Source organism: Rhipicephalus microplus, chromosome 10 (genome assembly GCF_043290135.1).
Source record: "Rhipicephalus microplus isolate Deutch F79 chromosome 10, USDA_Rmic, whole genome shotgun sequence".
In the NCBI taxonomy this organism is placed as follows: Eukaryota; Metazoa; Arthropoda; class Arachnida; order Ixodida; family Ixodidae; genus Rhipicephalus; species Rhipicephalus microplus.
In genome coordinates, this window is record NC_134709.1 from 11,714,277 (window position 1) to 11,733,754 (window position 19,478).

The following is a 19,478-nucleotide window of genomic DNA, read 5'->3' on the forward strand; positions in this document are numbered from 1 at the left end:
TCTGCGTGGATTACAGGCAGCTCAATAAGTGTACAATGCCCGACTCCTACCCTTTACCCCGCATTGATGACGCTGTTGATACAATACGTCACTGCAAGTTCTTTTCGCCGCTTGATTTACGCGAAGGGTACTGGCAGATTACCCTCGCGGAGGAAGAGAGATGTAAAACACCCTTTTGCAAACCTTTCGGTTTGTATGAATTCAACCGCATGCTGTTTCGACTAAGAACGGCTCCTAGCACTTTTCAGCGTGCGATGAATTCAGTGCTCCGACCATTGAAAAATCAAGCCTGTGTGGTGTACTTAGACGACATCCTGGCCGTTGGCAGGATGAAGGATGAACACCTTCGCAATTTGGACGAAGTACTGCACAGACTCTAAGCAGCAGGGTTTCGTTTGAACCAAGAGAAATGCCGATTTGGAGTGTCCAAGATTTCGTACCTGGGACATAATATATCTCCTGTCGGCATTCAGCCACTCCCGGAGCGAATAGCTGCCATGTCGCAGTATCCCACACCAACCTGCTTGAAGCAGGTTCAGTCATTTCTGGGTATGGCCTCATATTTGCGAAGGTTTATTCCCCACTTCGCTTCGATCGAAGCTCCCTTGAGCGGTCTTCTTAAAAAGTACGCGCGGTTTGAATGGGGTGTCTCATAAGAAAATGGTTTTCGAGCTATAAAACAAAAGCTTACTTGTTGCCCCATACTAAGTCACTTCAATGAGGACTGGTCCACCGAAGCGCACATTAAAGCTAGCCAAGTCGGCCTAGGAGCTGTGTTAGTGCAGCGTGATCCAGATGGCGTGGAACACGTGGTCGCTTATGCCAGCCGAAAACTTTCAGACACCGAGCGCCACTATCACTCCAACGAGCTTGAATGTCTTGCAGTGGTATGGAGCGTCGATGATAAGTTTCGACATTATATTTTCGGCCGTAAATTCACTGTTGTGACTGATAACGCTGCTATAGCATGAATGTTCTTCAAGCAGCAACTTGAGCACAAATTTGCCCGGTGGATAATCACACTGCAAGAATACGATTTTGACGTCCGCCAGCACGCCGGGGGGGCTAAACAACGTCGCCGATGCACTCCCACGGAAACCCCTTGACTGCAAGCAACAAACCAGGCAAACCCACATTTCTTTCACCCAGATGGATATATCCCGGTATAACTATCATTTAAAGCGCACGAAAAACAGACATAAAGAGAGGACAAGCACTTTCTCGCAACTAAACTGTTTATTAGAAAGGGCAAAATATATATACAGGCAACTGAAAAACACGACTCATGCATGTGCAGGCAAAAAAGTACATCAGTGGCACATCAAGAACACATGGTAAAAGAAAACAGATTATCTCGGAACATACTCAAGAAAAACGAACTCTTTATCGTGCAGCAAAAAAGATCGCATCTTGCGGCTCATTGCAGAGAGTGCGGTTGTCACCCTCTTTTTCAGGATACTGAAGTGGTTTTTCGGTCAAATAATAAATTAACTCGCGAGTTGACAGAAGCGTTTCACATAAGAAAAAGAGGGGATCAATGCGTCAGCCAGCCTTCTGTTTTGCTGCACGATAAAGAGTTCGTTTTTCTTGAGTATGTTCCGAGATAATCTGTTTTCTTTTACCATAAGTTCTTGATGTGCCACTGATGTACTTTTTTGCCTGCACATGTATGAGTCGTGTTTTTCAGTTGCCTGTATATATATTCCGCCCTTTCTAATAAACAGTTTAGTTGCGAGAAAGCGCTTGTCCTCTCTTTATGTCTGTTTTTCGTGCGCTTTAAATGATAGTTATACCATGCATATCCAACTAGCCCAACTTTCGATTCTGTTATATATCCCGAGCCTAACAGGAGGATAAAGATTTGGCATCCATTATTGCATCTATCACTGACAAGGGAAATCACATTACTTTTGTGAAGCGCAATGCCGCATTGTACCGGTGTCACTGGCGAGCGGACCGATCCGAAGAACGTTACCTCCTGGTGATCCCGAAATCCCAAAGGTCAGAAACATTACGAGCCATTCACGGCTTCCCAGAAGGCAGACACACCAGCCAACGAGCCACGCTCCAGAAACTACAAGAATGTTTTTGGTGGCCGAAGATGCAAATCTATCAGCAGTTTAAGCGACTGCCTGGGTGTCAACCTGGATTACTAACACCAATCCAAGTACCCGAAACAATTTTCCACACGAATGGGATTGATTACATGGGACCTCTACCCACCACCATTGCGGGAAATCGTTACGTCATTGTAGCAGTAGACTACCAGTCAAAATACGTGGAAGTTGGGGCCGTGCCATCTCTTGCATCCACTTACCTAATCGACTTCCTCAAGCACCGATTTGAATGGACACATGGCTTACCAAACTATCTTATCGGGCTACAACATTTCGTAGTGGGGAACTGAAAAAGTACCTTTGCACGGCAGGCGTGCAGCACCACTTCGCATTCGCATTTCATCCTCAAGCAAACGGCCTTACTGAGAGAACTAACCAGAGCATCCAGGCACGACTTGCTTCATATACGAAGGCAAAGAAAAGAGGAGAGGCCGACTGGGACGTCCACCTTCCGTCAGCCGCTTTTGCGATTAACAGGGCACTGGTAACGTCTACTGGGGAACGCCCTACAAAATTGTTTATGGAAAACTACCACAGCTGAAAGCGGTCCTCAGTCTGGATGCTCCCATTATAGTTCCATGTGCCAACGATCGCAAAGCAGCCCGTCAGAGGATCCGAACTAAAGCGATCAAGAAAGCCGCCCACGCACAAGAAAATCAAAAGCGCCACTGTGACAGCTGTCGTAGACCCGCTTCTGCTTACAACATCGGTGACAAGGTCTGGGTGCAAAGGGGCACCAGCGGACCCGGCAAGAAGCTACTCCCTAAGTTCGACGGGCCATTTATAATTACTCAGCGGAAATACCTGGCGTGTGAACACCTCAGATGCGAACTTCACTCTCGATAAACGCAAAAGAAACAACTTCGCCGTGCATGTGTCGCGCTTGAAAGAAGCAGTCGGACCGCTGCAGGTGCAATGAACTGTAATTTCTTTTGTTTTTCTTTGTCAGGTCCGCAGTGTGGCCGAATGTAACGAAGAGCGGCGCGGCACCTGTGGGCCATGGGCTGGACAGCGAGGAAGAAGAGGCAGAATAGAACAGCTTGCCCCACGAACGGGTCTTGTGTCTCTCTCGCTGATTACAATATATATATATATATATATATATATATATATATATAAAAACAACTTTCGAACAATCAGAGAACGGGAACAACGGGAATCTTATTTTATCTACAAATTTAACACGATAAAATACGGAATAAATGAACACCCAGGCACTCTGTCTGCGTTACGACCACTAAAAGACGCAAACGCTTCTCTCTAATCAGTCCGGTTTCATTACGACAATAATATTACCCGCTAACGAAGCTTTTGGCCTATGCATCTGACAACATAGAAACGATTTGCCTCATCAAGCACAGCCGGAACGCACAGATAAGTGGTCCCGGAGGTCGTACGGTCCCCCCCCCCCCTCTCTTTTTTTGCTTTTTTCCTTTTTTTCTTCGTCAAGCTTCAACGCACATTCTGTTCCTTCACTGACAAGGAGCTGACAGCTAGGTGGTTTCGTTAACTTTTTCCTACATGCACGCATATCTTCCCAGTGCGCCTCAACTGTGTGGTGACTGTCCCGGAGTGGTACAGTCTCTTCCCCCCCCCCCCCCCCTGTTCTTCTTCTTCTTTTTTTTTCCTTCGTTAATCCTTTAACGCACATTCTGTTCCTTCACTGACAAGGAACCAATGCATATAATGAATATCGATGGCAGTGCCTCATTCACTGGTTTTTTCGCTACTCCCGATGCCACCAGCATGCACTTAAAGCGCTTAAGCCCTCCCCATTAACTTGTCATACACTTCAAAGAGGAACGAGCCGCCAGCGGACTACACGGAAAGGTGAAATACAAAAACGGCGGCTCCCTGCCCACTTGGGGAAGTGTGGGTGCGGGGGAGGTATTGTTGACAATGATGACACTCCTCATCTACCTCTGCCCTACTCTGTTGAAATGCTGCCCCTTTCTAATTACGCCATGTCGGTCTTGCTTCTTCTCCTAGATTTTCTATATTTTATTTATTGTTTGTCCTCCCGTTTCGCTGTTTCTTCCTTCTTTTTCTTTTTTTTTTCTCTCTTTCTCATTTGACCCCTCCCCTCCTGTCTCGACAGGATATAAAAAGGCACGGAACATGTGTAAATAGTATTATGCCTTGAAAAAGACAGGGTTCCTGTCGAAACGTCAGCACAATAAACAGTTGTTATGTGAAAGCGCATCTACTTTCATATTTATATATATATATATATATATATATATATATATATATATAGAGAGAGAGAGAGAGAGATCTAACACACAATAATGCCAAGGAATATATAGGGGAAGTTATTAGACCGAATTGTAATATAACAAATAAGAAAGGTGGGTGAAAAGATAACTTGCCGTGGGCAGGATCCGAACCTGCAACCTTCCAATGACGTGTCATTCGAAGGTTGCAAGTTCTGCACTGACGCGTCAGTGTATACTTTTGAGTGATGACATCCAATGATACCAATGGATGAAAAAACTTTATTAAGGTCCAATAGGTGGTGCTAGTGTCTTAGCCCGAAACGAGCCGCTCCCACGTTGGGACCGGAAGACCTAGTCTTTTAACCACTTCGCGGGCCCGTTGGACTCATCATCATCATCATCAGCCTGAGTACGTCCACTGCAGGACAAAGGCCTCTCCCATGTTCCGCCAGTTAACCCGGTCCTGTGCTTGCTGCTGCCAATTTATACCAGCAAACTTTTTAATCTCATCTGCCCACCAAACCTTCTGTCTCCCCCTAACCCGCTTACCTTCTCTGGGAATCCAGTTAGTCACCCTTAATGACCAGCGGTTATCCTGTCTGCGCGCTACATGCGTGGCCCATGTCCAATTCCTCTTCTTGATTTCAGCTATGATATCCTTAACCCTCGTTTGTTCCCTAATCCACTCTGCTCTCTTCTTGTCTCTTAATGTTACACCTATCATTTTTCTTTCCATTGCTCACTGCGTCGTCCTCAATTTAAGCTGAACCCTCTTTGTAAGTCTCGAGGTTTCTGCTCCATAGCTAAGTACCGGCAAGATACTGCTGTTATATACCTTCCTCTTGAAGGATAGTGGCAATCTACCTGTCCTAATTTGAGAGTGCTTGCCAAATATGCTCCACCCCATTCTTATTCTTTTAGTTACTTCAATCTCATGGTTTGGCTCCGCGTTTATTACCTGCCCTAAGTAGACATAGTCTTTTACAACTTGAAGTGCACTATTACCTATCTCGAAGCGCTGCTCTTTTCCAAAGTTGTTGTACATCACTTTCGTTTTCTGCAAATTAATTTTAAGACGCACCTTTCTGCTCTCCTTGTCTAACTACAGAATCATGAGTTGCAATTAGTCCCCTGAGTTACTCAGCAATGCAATATCATCGGCAAAGCGCAGGTTACTAAGGTACTCTCCATTAACTCTTATCCCTAGCTGTTCCCATTCTAGGCTTCTGAAAACCTCTTGTAAGCACGTGGTAAATAGCATTGGGGAGATTGTGTCCCCCTGCCTTACACCTTTCTTGATTGGTATTCTGTTGCTTCCTTTATGAAGCACTATGGTAACAGTTGATCCTCCGTAGATTTCTTCCAGGATGTTTATACATACTTCATCGACGCCCTGATTCCGCAGTGTCTGCATGACGGCTGATATTTCTACTGAATGAAATGCCTTCTCGTAAGCTATGAAGGCTATGTACAGTGGTTGGTTATATTCTGAGCATTTCTCTATTACCTGATTGAATGTGGTCGATTGTTGAGTAGCATGTTCGAAATCCTGCCTGTTCCTTTGGTTGATTGAATTATAATGTTTTCTTTACTCTGTTAGCAATTACCTTTGTAAATAGCTTGTATACTACAGAGAGCAAGCTGATCGGCCTGTAATTCTTCAAGTCCTTATCATCTACTTTCTTATGTGTTAAGATGATCTTAGCGTTCTTCCAAGACTCTGGTACTCTTCCCGTCAGGAGACACCTCGTAAACAGGGTGGCTAGTTTTTCTAACAATCTGTCCTCCATCTTCCAGCAGATCAGATGTTACCTGATCCTCACCAGCAGCTTTGTTTCTTTGCTTCCTCTCCAAAGCTTTTCCGACTTCTTCTATCATTACTGGTGGGGTGTCATCTGGGTTACTGCTAGTTCTTATAGTATTAAAGTCGTGGTTGTCCCGGCTACTGTACGGATCACTGTACAACTCCTCCGCTATTTTAACTATCCTATCTATATTGGTAGTTATTTTGTCTTCTTTGTCCATTAGTGCATACATCCGATTTTTGCCTATCTCAAATTTTCTCTTCCCTGCTTTGACGCTTCCTCCGTTCTTCAGAGCGTGTTCAATTCTCCATGTTATACCTTCTTACATTGCATACCTATGCCTATTAATCGATTTTGAAAGCTCTGCCAGTTCTACTTTGTCTGTTGTACTTGAGACTTTCATGATTTGACGCTTATTAATGAGATTCTTCGTTTCCTGGGAAAGCTTGACAGTGTCCTGTCCAACTACCCTGCCTCCAACTTCCACTGCACACTCCGTAATGATACTCGTCAGATTATTATTCATTGTATCTACGCTAAGGTTGGTTTCCTCACTAAGAGCCAAGTACCTGTTCTGAAGCGATACTCTGAATTCCTGTACTTTGCCTCTCAGTGCTAGCTCATTGATTAGCTTCTTGCGTATCAGTTTCTCTCGTTCCTTCTTCAAGTCTAGGCGAATTCGAGACCGTACCATTCTGTGGTCACTGTATCGTACCTTGCCAACCACTTCAACATCCTGTACGATGCAATTCTATTTTGTTCTTATTTTCGCCATTAGGGCTCCTCCATGTCTACTTGCGGTTTCCTCGTTTTCGGTAGAAGGTATTCCAAATCCGTAAATTATTGCGTTCTGCGAATTCTACTAGTAGCTTTCCTCTGGCGTTTCTAGTACCGATGCCATAATCTGCTACTGCCTAGTCTCCAGCCTGCATCTTCCCTACCTTTGCACTAAAGTCTCCCATCAGTATAGTATACTGTGGTTTTACCTTACTCATTGCCGATTCCACGTCTTCATAGAAGCTTTCAACTGAAACGTCATCATGGCTCGATGTAGGCGCGTAAGCCTGTACCACCTTCATCTTGTATTTTTTATTCAGTTTATTACGATACCTACCACTCTTTCATTATTGCTATAGTATTCCTCTATGTTGCCAGCTATGTTTCTGTGAATTAGACTATTCCCGTTGGACTATTGTCCCTCTAATGTAGTACTGCGCCATTGCCATGTATTTTTTTAACTCTTAAGTAGAGTTACTAATATGGCTGCTGCTTCAGTTGACCGGTCAGATATTTTCATGCTTATCATATGCCATCTGCTTGCAGTAGTAGCTTCAGTACACAAGCATTTTACGACAGGAGCACATGCACATTAAGCAGCTGCAGCATGCATATCATGCCACCCTGGAGAAGAGCTAGGTCTATTCCGCTATTGATGAGTTCGGTATTGACACATTTTGCAAAGCGGCGGTGGAAGGTTATCATTGCTGTAACTGCAGTGAAACTTTGTTATAGTTAATATAGATATAATGAATTATAAGTTATAACAAATAAATGAGGAATAGTATTGCCAGTGAAAGTGTTAATATATATTTATGAAGAATAATTAAGTCTAACGAAGTTATTTTCATTTTAAATCAACTTTGTTATAATAAGGTTAGGCCGCACAAGTTTGCTACACATAGCTTTTTTTTTTAACCATTAGACATGAATGATTATCAATTATAGGATATTAAAACTTCACCGGTTTAACTAGGCTGCACCACAATGTACTGAAAGCAGTGCCACTCACATTTATACGTATGGGATCAGACTCTAGCACGTCGTCTGCACTGTCGTGAAGGTCAGGGTCACAAGGAAGACCAAAGCAGCAGACATCCCTTGACATGACCAGCCTAGAGTAACGGTACAAGGCTGCCAATGTCAGCTTGTGCACTTGACCAGATGGCGAGCAGCATTCGCTGCAAACTGGAAGGCCTGTCAGTGATATGGTGAGGTAGCGAATAAAACCGGTAACATAGTCAGCGGTGGTGTGCTCACAGCTGTCTGCGTCTCCTCCTTGGGACTTGACAAAGCTCAGTGCTGCGGCTCCTGTTGAACTATGGATACGAGACATATATTGCTGGAAAGCCTGCTTGAAGCATGACATGCAAACTTGGGAAGCCTTGGTAGCAGTATCGCACAACAGATCTTCCTTTCGTGCCCACTCACACAGCAGATCAAACGCTGCATCTCGTGGCAAACGACCAATGCTCTGCCGATTTATCCTTGCAGACAACAAATTCCGTGACACTGTCTTGCCCGTTGACTGTGCACAACTTCGTTCCTTCAAAATTAGAAGCAGGCTGTCTGCAATGCACCACGGAAGTCCCAAGAGATGATCTTTAAACTGCTCATTGCTGCAAATTACCATGTACCAGGCTGATGCCATCTCCAGCAATGTTTGTTGTGTTGGCTGGCCATAACCTCGCTGAGAGGCTGCTTCAACATCTACAGCAAACTGCTTCTGCATTACTTCAATGAGCTCCTGATATTGTTTAGAAACCAAGGTTTCCACACTGGTTCTGTCCTGTTTGCTTTTGTTGTAACGTGAAACACTGTTGATGACACCTGCTACCACTTCAGCTTCACTCTCAATGCCATACTGATTCATGATCCTCTTCATCATGTCTTCGTAGATATCACGAGCGTTCTCTGCAGCACACTGGTGCTTTTGCCATCCTGGGCAATCAAACAGGGCAGCATGAAAATCAGCCGCAGTAAATGCATGATGAGTGTTGCCGATCAGTGTTTTGTTCAGGCGGTAGAGCTCTCCAAGTACTCTTGTAGACCGGTACACTGGTTTGATTCCCCTCTTATTCATGAAATCAGGGTACTTCAGAACCCGTTCAGACGAATGAAGTTCAGCATTGATGCCAGTCTTTGCAAAGTCGAGGCAGGTAGATATTTTCTTGGCAAGATTGAGACAGGTTTCAGAGAAAATGCCACAGCTGTCAGCCCAGGCCAGGTGTGCATTGGACATGACGCCTACGCTGTCATTAAGGATGTACTTGCACAGGAAGCCAATTATGTCATCGTCCTGCACAGTTCCGAACACAAAAGATACCGGTTAGACCATAAGTAAAGAGCAAGACATGAAAAGGTTCTTTTGGGTGCTGTGCATCACAAGTGACAAACTAGAAGACCAACACTACTGGACACGCATGCAAAAGAATGCAAATGACATATGAAGCAGTGAAAGCTGGTATCAGGCTGTGGACATACAAAGCCGCTATCTCTAAGCTCCTTGACAGGGCTCTGTGTCTTTTGCCACAAGTAGATGAGACTTGAAGCGAACTAGCAGTTCTCATCAAAATGACTGGAACGCTAGAAAGCACCACCCTTTCAGCATCTGCACTTAATTAAATTTTCACCCCTCAAAACAGATAGTCTCAAGCACTTCCCTTTGATCAAGCCCCGCCGCGGTGGTCTAGTGGCTAAGGAGCTGCTGACCTACAGGTTGCGGGATCGAATCCCAGCTGCGGCGGCTGCATTTCTGATGGAGGCGGAAATGTTGTAGCTCCATGTGCTCAGATTCGGGTGCACGTTAAAGAACTCCAGGTGGTCAAAATTTCCGGAGCCCTCCACTACGGCGTCTCTCATAATCATATGATGGTTTTGGGATGTTAAACCCTACTTATCAATCGATTCCTTTTGATTCCGAGTACCAATCATAAATCTGCACCAGTTCCATGTTGCACTACCAGGCTACACCAAATCCGCTACCGGCAACCTAATATTGTCAATAAACCAAGTTTGTTATTAACCTCGTGGGAGCTTTTATCCCCAAATACAGAGAACAACAATTTCATAAGCACTGAAACGCAGGGACAATACATGTTGCCTGTTAAAACATGGTTCCCAGCAGGTAACCTAATGGGAAGTTAGTCACCCTGCGAAATGCTACTGTGACTGGGCCCCATCACCCTATTGGCAACACGTGGATGTGCAAGCATAAGGAAGTATAATGAGAGAGCACTGGCCAGGTTTCCAGTAGAGGGAGCTCCAACAGAAGTGTCACTGAACACCATAGGCTCCCTATTGGATCCTGGAAAGAAGAGGTCTGGTTCCCAGATCACAATGTACTCGTCTCCATCAAGGTCTGAACCTGCACACACGTGTAGGGAGGAACAAAAAATTTGCAGGTGCCAAGTGAAATGCCACAGATGCTCACAAGCACAGTCAAATCTCGATTTGACAGGTCTGAAGAGATCAAGAAAAGGCGATAAAGCTGCCTGGTTGTAATTTTTACTGCTTCAATGAACATAGCGCATGCCGATTCCTATGTATTTCAGTGCTATATTCGACCAACATTTAATAACACCCACTTGAAATCCTACAATCCTTACGATCCTAAAACCACAATGCATCACTGTTGGCAGTCATAGGCACTGGCGAGGTGACGTGATCCTAAGACATTCAAAATCGTAAACATACCGTTAGCCTTCGCTCGCTCTATAATAATAAATTCACATGAAAGCAAGAAAGTAATAAAATTTCACAGCAACTTTTCATCTCGAGGTACCGCTCGAAGTCCAAAAGCCAACTGTGTGCTAACCCCAGTGAAAAAATGACAGGTATCTGAATGGCTCTTGAACCAGTTTCTAGCAGTTTCTAACAGATGGCGTGCTCGTCTGAGCTTTTTCATCTCATGCGATACATGTGGGCACATATAGTGAAGGCTGTTTTGTAATTATGTACAGCAATCTAACCATCTACATGTGCATTAGCGTCGGATAGTCGGCACGATTTGTGCATGTGACGTTTTAATAGCCCTGCAATCTAAACGGTATGACTCTTCGAACTTCAGTCAACTATGGCTCAACAGTCCTCACTGCATAGCCATGTTTTGTTGGCAGCAGAGGCTTATGATTGGCTGAATAAGGTGACATGAGCTATAGAGTTGCGGAGAACACATTCTGGGGAATCGAAATTGTGCTTGTATAGCTATTGAATAAACCTGGACAATGAAACGAGTCGAGGTACAGTAACAAATAGATGAGTAGAGTTCAAAATACACGTGTAGTTGAAAATTTTCAGGAAAGGTATCACATACCCTTTAAGAGTCTAGAAATCTCTATACAATAAAACAATTTACTAATACCGGTGTCACACGGACACTTTTAATCGCGATCAGTGTCAATCCGGATTAACCACGATCCAGATTAGGCGCTGCTACACTGTCACTTTTAATCACGATTAGGCGTGATCGAGATCAAGATTATCGCGATCCCTGGATCACGATCTGCCTGAGAGATCACGATTTTGCTGTCGTCTCCTTCCCTAGCCGAGCTCGTTGAAAGCACAATAAACAAGAAAATCGGGCATAGTTCAATAAAACCTTTTTAAAACAGCTAAATGTTTATAAAAAAGCAAATTCTAAACTGCTCAGATTGGAACAATATCTGAAGTATAGCATATTTTAGGATTCGCATCGACCGCCTGTAGTTACGGGAGAAGCAGATGACAAGAAATCGACCGTTGCCTTCAGCGCGTAGTTGAACTCTCGCACCGTCAGAGCTATCTGATCACCTCGAAGCAAACTGATTATAATTGTCGCAAGCCTTTCGACTATGTCGCAACATACGCGCACTCCATGGTCGAATGAAGAGACCTTTACAGTAATTGACCGCTGGCAAGAACGACAGGAACAGACTTGAGGCGCCAGAAGTGAAACACTGGCACGTACAACAAGATTGACGCTTCGCTGCGACTACACGGTTATGAACGGGGGTCATCACAAATAAAAACGAAGGTTAAGAATCTCACACAGCGATACAGGTAAGTGGTAGGAGAATTTCATCGAACGATGAATTTATGAAATTACTATTGTAGTGGCCCGCAAAGTTGTAAGTTTTTGACGTTCGAGCGATTCTTGCACGAATAACAATGATGATAAAGGGCTCTATAGATATACCGCACGACGAGTTTTGTCAGTGGCATGTTTTACAGCACGCAAATGCCACCCGGGTCATTTCATCTGACCCAAGCTCGAACAAGATTAGCTTGGGTCATGTAGCAGCGGTCATAATGTTGATCGCGATCAAGAAAACCAATCCAGATTGTCCTGATCGCGATTAAAAGTACCCGTGTGACACCGGTATAATAGTTAAATGCTAACAAAGCATAAAACAGCAAGCAATTTTAGCCTTAACACTGTAGACTCTTATTAAACGAAACCTGAAGGGACCAGGAAACTAAGTTTTCTAAACGGGAGTTATATCATGGCTGCTTGATCTCCCTCTTTTGGTGCGGCCTGCAAGTCATTTCTCGAACAAAAGAGCGCGCGAGAAAGTAAAAGTTGACTGGTCGGCCACAACGGGAGGTGAAGGCGCAGCGAATCGGCGAGGTAATCGCACTTGCACCTGCTTTTACTGCGTGCCGTGGAGGTGTAATCTCACCCACCCGCCCTATTTTGTGAACGTCGTATCCTGCCGTCATTAGGTCATCATGCGATGCCATTTGTTTTTCCAGACTGTTGTTATCACGACACTACCAGGTCTATTCCTGCCCAACTTGATGGAGCTCTTAGCAGCTGACTAGAAAACATACTATGACATTTTTGGAAACCACCTTTCTACAAAGCCTTCATTTTGTGACATCTTGCAACATTTCAATAATAAATTATGGTTATACGAGATTGTTTAGGAAGAATCAGTACTGATACCTGTCCGATTCACATTATACCTACATATGTCATAGAAATAAATTTGTCACTACACACAAATGCGTTCAGTATACTTCATAAAAAGAATCAATACTGATCATTGTTTGATTCGCATCATACCCCAATACATGTTGCGAAAATAGGGTTAGGTTAATTTCGTTTTTATGGCGCAAAAGCAGCTAAGGCTATGCTGCGCCAGACACAAGACTTTCAGGAATGGACACTGAAATGATGAGATTTTAAAGCTTATTTAACAGATTACATTCTTAAAGAAAGTTTAGCAAGTCAGGCAGAGGTACTAGAGGGTCATCTTCTAGGAACTAAGCAGGATGTAAAGGTACGTGTTGTTTGTATAGCTTGCCGAAATGTTTTTGTCTTTGTGTTTCAATGGTAGGACATGTGATTAGGATGTGCATAAGTGTCAACGCTTTTTGGCATTTTTCACACGTTGTTTGTTCTTCCTTCGTGAGTAAGAAGTTGTGTGTCAAGTGTGTGTGTCCAATGCAAAGTCGGCATAATACAACTTCAATAAACCGTTGCTGGTGACGGCAGGTCTTCCATTCCCCGAGTGTGGGTTTCGCCAGGTGGAGCTTATTGTTCGCGCAGGTGTCCCATTGCTGGCTAGGCATGGCTAGGCATGGGAGGGAGTCAAAACTCCCCCGTTAGCTCGGGTCCGTGGTGTCGCTACACACCAAACGCCTACTTGCGCAGGCGCCCCTGCGGGGTGTTGCGAAAATATGTATGTCACGAAAGTATGTCACGACGCGCAAATACTGTACACCAAGTACACCTTATAAATATAATACACATAAACCTTGGCTATTTAGCTGACACTGAATTTGGAGCCATTACGTTTTAATTATTCCCAATAACATTATTGATGCAATGTTGAGTTGCCGTATGAGCGAGATCAAGACGAGGATTTTGTGCTTCTTTAATTGCAATCGGACAGCCAAACTCGCCACGTACATCTAACGGAGCACATTTATAGAGAACCATCTACTTCCATAAAATTAACTGCTGGGCTAGTTAGTAGTGCATAACTGGCTTTGACATATTACCGCAAGCACATTATACATTGCTTCAATTGATGCAGAACACCTATCTAATGGCACACATCTCATACAAATGTGAAGTTTTAGGGGGAAGCTTCTTAGGGTCAAGCCATCTCCCCTTTCCATCAGCGTGACACGCTTGGCACATACCCACTCAAGAACAGGTATGTTCCACAGGGGATGCGAGACGGTGGTACTTGGAGTGTTCACTAGATGGATGCACAGACGTACGCACAGACAGACGAGCATACGGACGAACAGATGGATACACGAACGGACAAACAGACGGAAGAATGTATGTGCAGACGGACGTACGCACGGACAGACAGACGGACACACGGATGGTCCTGCAGAAGGACGGAAGAAAGACGGACGCTTTGCTCCACTCATCACCATTCACTCCATGGACATGCTGTGATTTTTTTTTCTTTTTGTTTTAGAGAAACTGAATAAAATGCAATTTCTTGCGATTGACAATATCATTGGACCTGCTCCAACAATTTTTTTTGTTAGCGTGTCCAATGTCCCCAAAATATCTAAAAATCATCATATGTAGCCCACTATTGTTAGTAATCAGTGACAAATTTCTCACTGGGCTTGAATTAGTACATAACAAAGCCTAAATTGCAGCGAATTAATGATATAGATACCATACGAATCTTCGTTTTTAGTATTATAATAATAACATGTGGAGTTTTGATGTGAATTTGAGGGGCGCCGTAGTGGAGAGCTCAAGAAATTTGGACCATTTGGTGTTTTTTAACATGCACTGACATTGCGTAGTACACGAGCCTCTACCATTCCGTCTCTATCGAAATGCGACCGCAGTGGCCGGGATCAAACCCATGACCAGCAGCTGAGCCCCCTAACCACTGTTCCACCAAGGCGAACCGTTCTTAATAGTAATAATAACAATATTGGGGTGTTAGGTGCCGAAACCGCAATATGATTATGAGTCATTCCGAAGTAGGGTGTTTTGGATAGTTTCAACCATCTGTATTTATTGAATCTGAAGTGACATCGCTTAGCACATGGGCTATCGCGGCCATAACAGCCGCCATGCCCGGGACAGTCTTCTTTCCTGTGTTCGTCATATTCCTTGCATTAATATGTCTCACTCAGTCATCGGCCACTAATCCAGCTGAAGTGATGCAGCCTATTCAGAGAGCGTGACAAAGCACTGATCAGAAACACAAGAAATTACCGACGCAGATAGCTCACTGTAGCTGAAGGGAGCTTTAAAAAAAAAAACACTTGTGTTGGCGATAGCTAGCACTATAGCCGATGCAGTGGGTTGGAAGGCAACTAGCACGCTCACAGGCAGGGAGGAGAATTTTGCTGGCCGTACAAAATGGGAGATCGAGCGGCCATGGTTATACAGTACAACGACTATGTACAGTATAAATATTACAGTATTGAAGTAGTGAGACGTACTTTTGAAGTCTCAAACTATTTCTCTAACAACTGCATTTTTGTAAATTATTCTATGTCAATAAATGCAATTATATTAAATATTACTTGACTGCATGCTTTACGCACATAGAGTGATCCCACTTTCAATCACATGCAGGTGCTGTCAGGACATACCAGCCATCTCATTGGGGTGAGGCCGGGGACCTTTGGCTGGAAACACAATGCAGTCTCTGATGTGGTGCAAAGCAGGCACGTCAACTGCCTCAAACTTGCGCACATCACCGGGGTGCAGGCAGGGGCATTTGGTCACCAGCACAGTACCTGGTGAGCAGCCACAGTTCATGATCAAGCAAATTCTAGCATAAACTGAAACACCTAATGCATGTTAGATAAAATAGCTCTCTGTCATTACTCGTGAATTGCAAATGTTGAATCAAATGGCCATCATTACTAAGCATGAATACTTTTCAAATAGTTTACGAATAATTTTCCAAATATAAAATGCACTGAAATCTACTACACTGAAACCTCCATATAATGAACCCGGATATCACGAAATTTCAGCTATAACGAAGTAATTTAAAAATGGTATTACAATAAACACAGTGTTGAGAATATTTATTTATTTTATTTATTTATGTATACTATCAATCCCAGAGGGAATATAAGAGGTGAACAATCTAAGACAGTTATTTCGTGCAGTCGAAAAGAAGAAAAAATGCAATACGAGCACATTTTTGAAAACTACAAACACATTGGCACTGCTTGGGTATGAAAAGAACAATCGTAACACCGTATTAAATTAACGAGGCTAACAAGTCGCTTTCTACTAGTTTTGAGCAAGTTGCTAAGGATGTGCTACTCGTGATGGAGAGAGACAAGTTATTCCATTCTCATATCGCAAGTGGGAGAAACGAGAACTTGAAAGCATCGATGTGAAACATATACGGGGCGAGGGTATTAGAGAGATTACGGCGGGTAGTTCTCGCTGCAGATAGCCTTATGTAGCAAGACTTGACTATGTTTAGATGACTGTGTAATAGTTGATACATTAGCTTTAAACATGCCAATTTCACTGAGTTCTTCATGGTTAGTATTCCAGGCTTCTTGAGCAATTCTGTAGGCAAATCTGTCCAGTTAAATTTGTCGAATATGGCCCTAAGTGCTTTTCGTTGGACACGTTTGAGCTTGCTGGTAAGTTTTTTGTGCAGGGGAACCAGGCAGTGTTTGCGTACTCCAAGATGTGGTGGATAAGTGTATTGTAGGCCAGTAATTTTGTGTCTGGCGGTGCTTGCTGTAATTGCCTTTTTATAAATAAAAATCTTTTCCGAGCGGATGATGTAATGTAATGAATATGAGCATCCCATCGTAGGTCATGTGACAAAATGACACCTAGATATTTATGATTAGCAACTTTAGAAAGAGAGACTGAATTAATGGCATAATTAAAATAGGATGATTCATTTTTTTAGTTATGGATAAGAGCGTGGGCTTTTTTTCGTTCATGTGCATTTGCCAATCATTGCACCAAGCTGAAACTGCTTCTAAGGCTGTATTTAAAGCAATATGGTCATCTTAAAGAGTTTATTTCTTTGTACAGGATGCAGTCATGTGCAAATAACCTGCATCCAACATTGACAGATGAAGGCAGATCATTAACAAAAAGTAAGAATAATACCAGCGCCAAAACGCTACCTTGCAGTACGCCAGAAGTTACCAGCACGCCTAAAGACTGGACGTGGTTAATTTCTAGTAACTGCGACATGTCTGTAAGAAAATCAGTGATTCAGCCAAGAATTTGAACCTTGCCAAGAGTAAGTTGTAGCTTGGAAATAAGTTTGCTATGTGGCACCCAATCGAATGTTTTTGAGAAATCCAGTAGAATAAGATCTATTTGTTTTTGATGATCGATGCTTATTGAGACGTGATGGACCATTTCAATGAGTTGTGTTACTGTGGATATGCCCTGGCAGAAGCCGTGTTGAAAAGGAGATAGTAGTATTTTGTGTTCAAGGTGTTTCGTTATGTGCTTTACAATAATGTGTTTGAGCAGTTTACCAACCGCGCATGTTAATGAGATTGGTCGGCAATTAGGAGGTCTGTTTTTATTTTTAAATTTATTTACAGGAATCACTTTGGCTTTTTTCCAATCCTTTGGTACGGTACGCAGCAACAGTGATCGGTTAAAAAGCAAACATAGGTAGTTTGATATCCACTCGGCATATCTTTTTAGGAGTGTATTTGGTATACGTGTATAAACCCTTTGTATAAATATGCCACCTGAGGGTGAGCTTTTCAACAGTTTCGCTTCGCAAAGGAGCGTGGCATAGCCAGCGCCATCATGAGGGCATAAAAAGAGCCGTCATATGCGTGAGTGTTGTGATGTTTGTGTTGGCGGCTAGATCACCGTATCATCCGCTGAAATTGCATCGCTTTCTAGCTTGAACGAACTCCTAGTACACTCCAATAAGCTTTCAGGGCTGATTCCGCTACACAATGAGCAATATTTTGTACCCTTCAACGGTCCGCGTCCTGCAGGAATGCAAGAAGTGTCTGTGTGCGCTGCAAAAAACACATCGGTGTCACTGGGGCACACAGCCTGGGTCGTCTGCTGCGGTGCCCTTACAATGGCGGCAGACTGTAGTTCGCGTCCGCGACGCTAGGGGCACCCTTTTTCGAAAAGGGTCTATTGTCCAGTCCGGAAGATTTTTTTTTTTTTCAATCCAAGTTCAAGAGTAAGTTAAAGACTCCCGCTTCTGAAATGAATAATTGCTTAATAGGTCTCTCATTGCTAATTTCAACGTAAGGCTATTTACCGTCATCAATTGTAAAAATTGATTGGAAATATAGCTGTTTAATGCGCTTGCGGAATGGACATTTTCCTCGGGCGTTTCTTGAGTCGTTTTATCGACCTTGGGATTGATGTATTGCCAAAATATGGTTGGGGCACACTTTATGAACTGAGCTAGGGTTTTGTCACAATAAATAAATTTGGTTGGTTTTATTTCATTTTACATGTCACTTATGCCTGCGCTCAGGCTTTGTCGGCTGTCAATGTTCGGTTTCTCTTTTAGATTTTTGTCTCAAGCGATTTACCTTTTTTTTGGCATGTATACCGTCACGATCTATGAATTAATCTTTCTAGTCTTCTTTTTTTTTTATAATGAAACGTGATTTTGCAAGAAATAAAGAACAATTCCCTTGAATTTGTGCCCCAACACTTCTATTGTCGCTGTGGAGTCAGGATAATTCCTGAAATGATGCGATTTTGTCGAACAGCGAGTCATGTATTAATACGTCATCAGCTTTACTAAAGTCTCGAAATGTTTCCTCTGCGTAAGCAGGTGTTATGCTCTCACATACCGGTATTCTACAATAAGTTGTTTCATGGTCTGATATTCTATCTAGTATTTTCATCTTTGCTTCATGTATTGGGAAGTTATCAGCGACAAAAATTAAGCCTAGCGCACTTGAGCTGTGCCCCTGTACACATGTAGGCTGCGTCACTTTTTGCGAAAAGTTTAAGGAAATCATTACATTGTAAATGATTTCCGAGCAGGCGCTGTCGTACTGCATTGATTCCCAGTCGAAGTCAGGCAGATTAAAGTCGCCTACAAGGATGACTCTGGAATTTCATGCATGACGCCGTATATACGTGCACAGCACATCCATACAATCAAGGCTCGTTGAAGGGGCGCGGTACACACACGAGAATAATAACGTGAGTAGTGAATTTTAGTTTACAAAATACTGCCTCTACACCATCTACGGAGGAAAAGGAGGATTGAAAGAGGAAGGACAGGGAGGTTGGGCAGTTCTCAGACCGGCTGGCTACCCTGTCACACCATCTACGTCTGGTAGTAATGTGAAAGGGGTGCCATTGCTTATAAGGATGGCCATGCCACCACCTCGTGTTGGTCTATCCTTGCATATTATTGCGTAGTTTGAGGGTGTTAGTTCAGCGTCTCGGATATCACTTGTTAGCCAAGTTTCAATAACAGCGAAGAAATCGGGTTTGATGCAGATAAGCAACGATTCTAAAGCATCTAATTTGTTCATTATACTGCGCGCATTCACGTTTAAAAAAGTTATTTCGTGTGATGGGTTGGTTGACGATGCCTTGGCTTCCGAGGTTTGGGATAAACGTTTCTTCCTTTGTTTTCTTAGGC

The 19,478-nt window shown here is 43.4% G+C and overlaps 1 protein-coding gene across 3 annotated transcripts in view; it reads right to left on the reverse strand.

Moving 5' to 3' along the window:
* LOC119181122 (uncharacterized) overlaps positions 1-19,478 on the reverse strand; it is a 62,207-nt gene that overhangs the window by 16,072 nt on the left and 26,657 nt on the right. For all 3 annotated transcript variants that reach the window (XM_075875034.1, XM_075875035.1, XM_037432304.2), the window contains 3 exons: positions 15,484-15,630; positions 10,158-10,282; positions 7,928-9,214 (listed from right to left, as the gene is read on the reverse strand). In XM_075875034.1, coding sequence (XP_075731149.1) covers positions 7,928-9,214; positions 10,158-10,282; positions 15,484-15,630 — 1,559 coding nt within the window. The remainder of the gene's footprint in view (positions 1-7,927; positions 9,215-10,157; positions 10,283-15,483; positions 15,631-19,478) is intronic.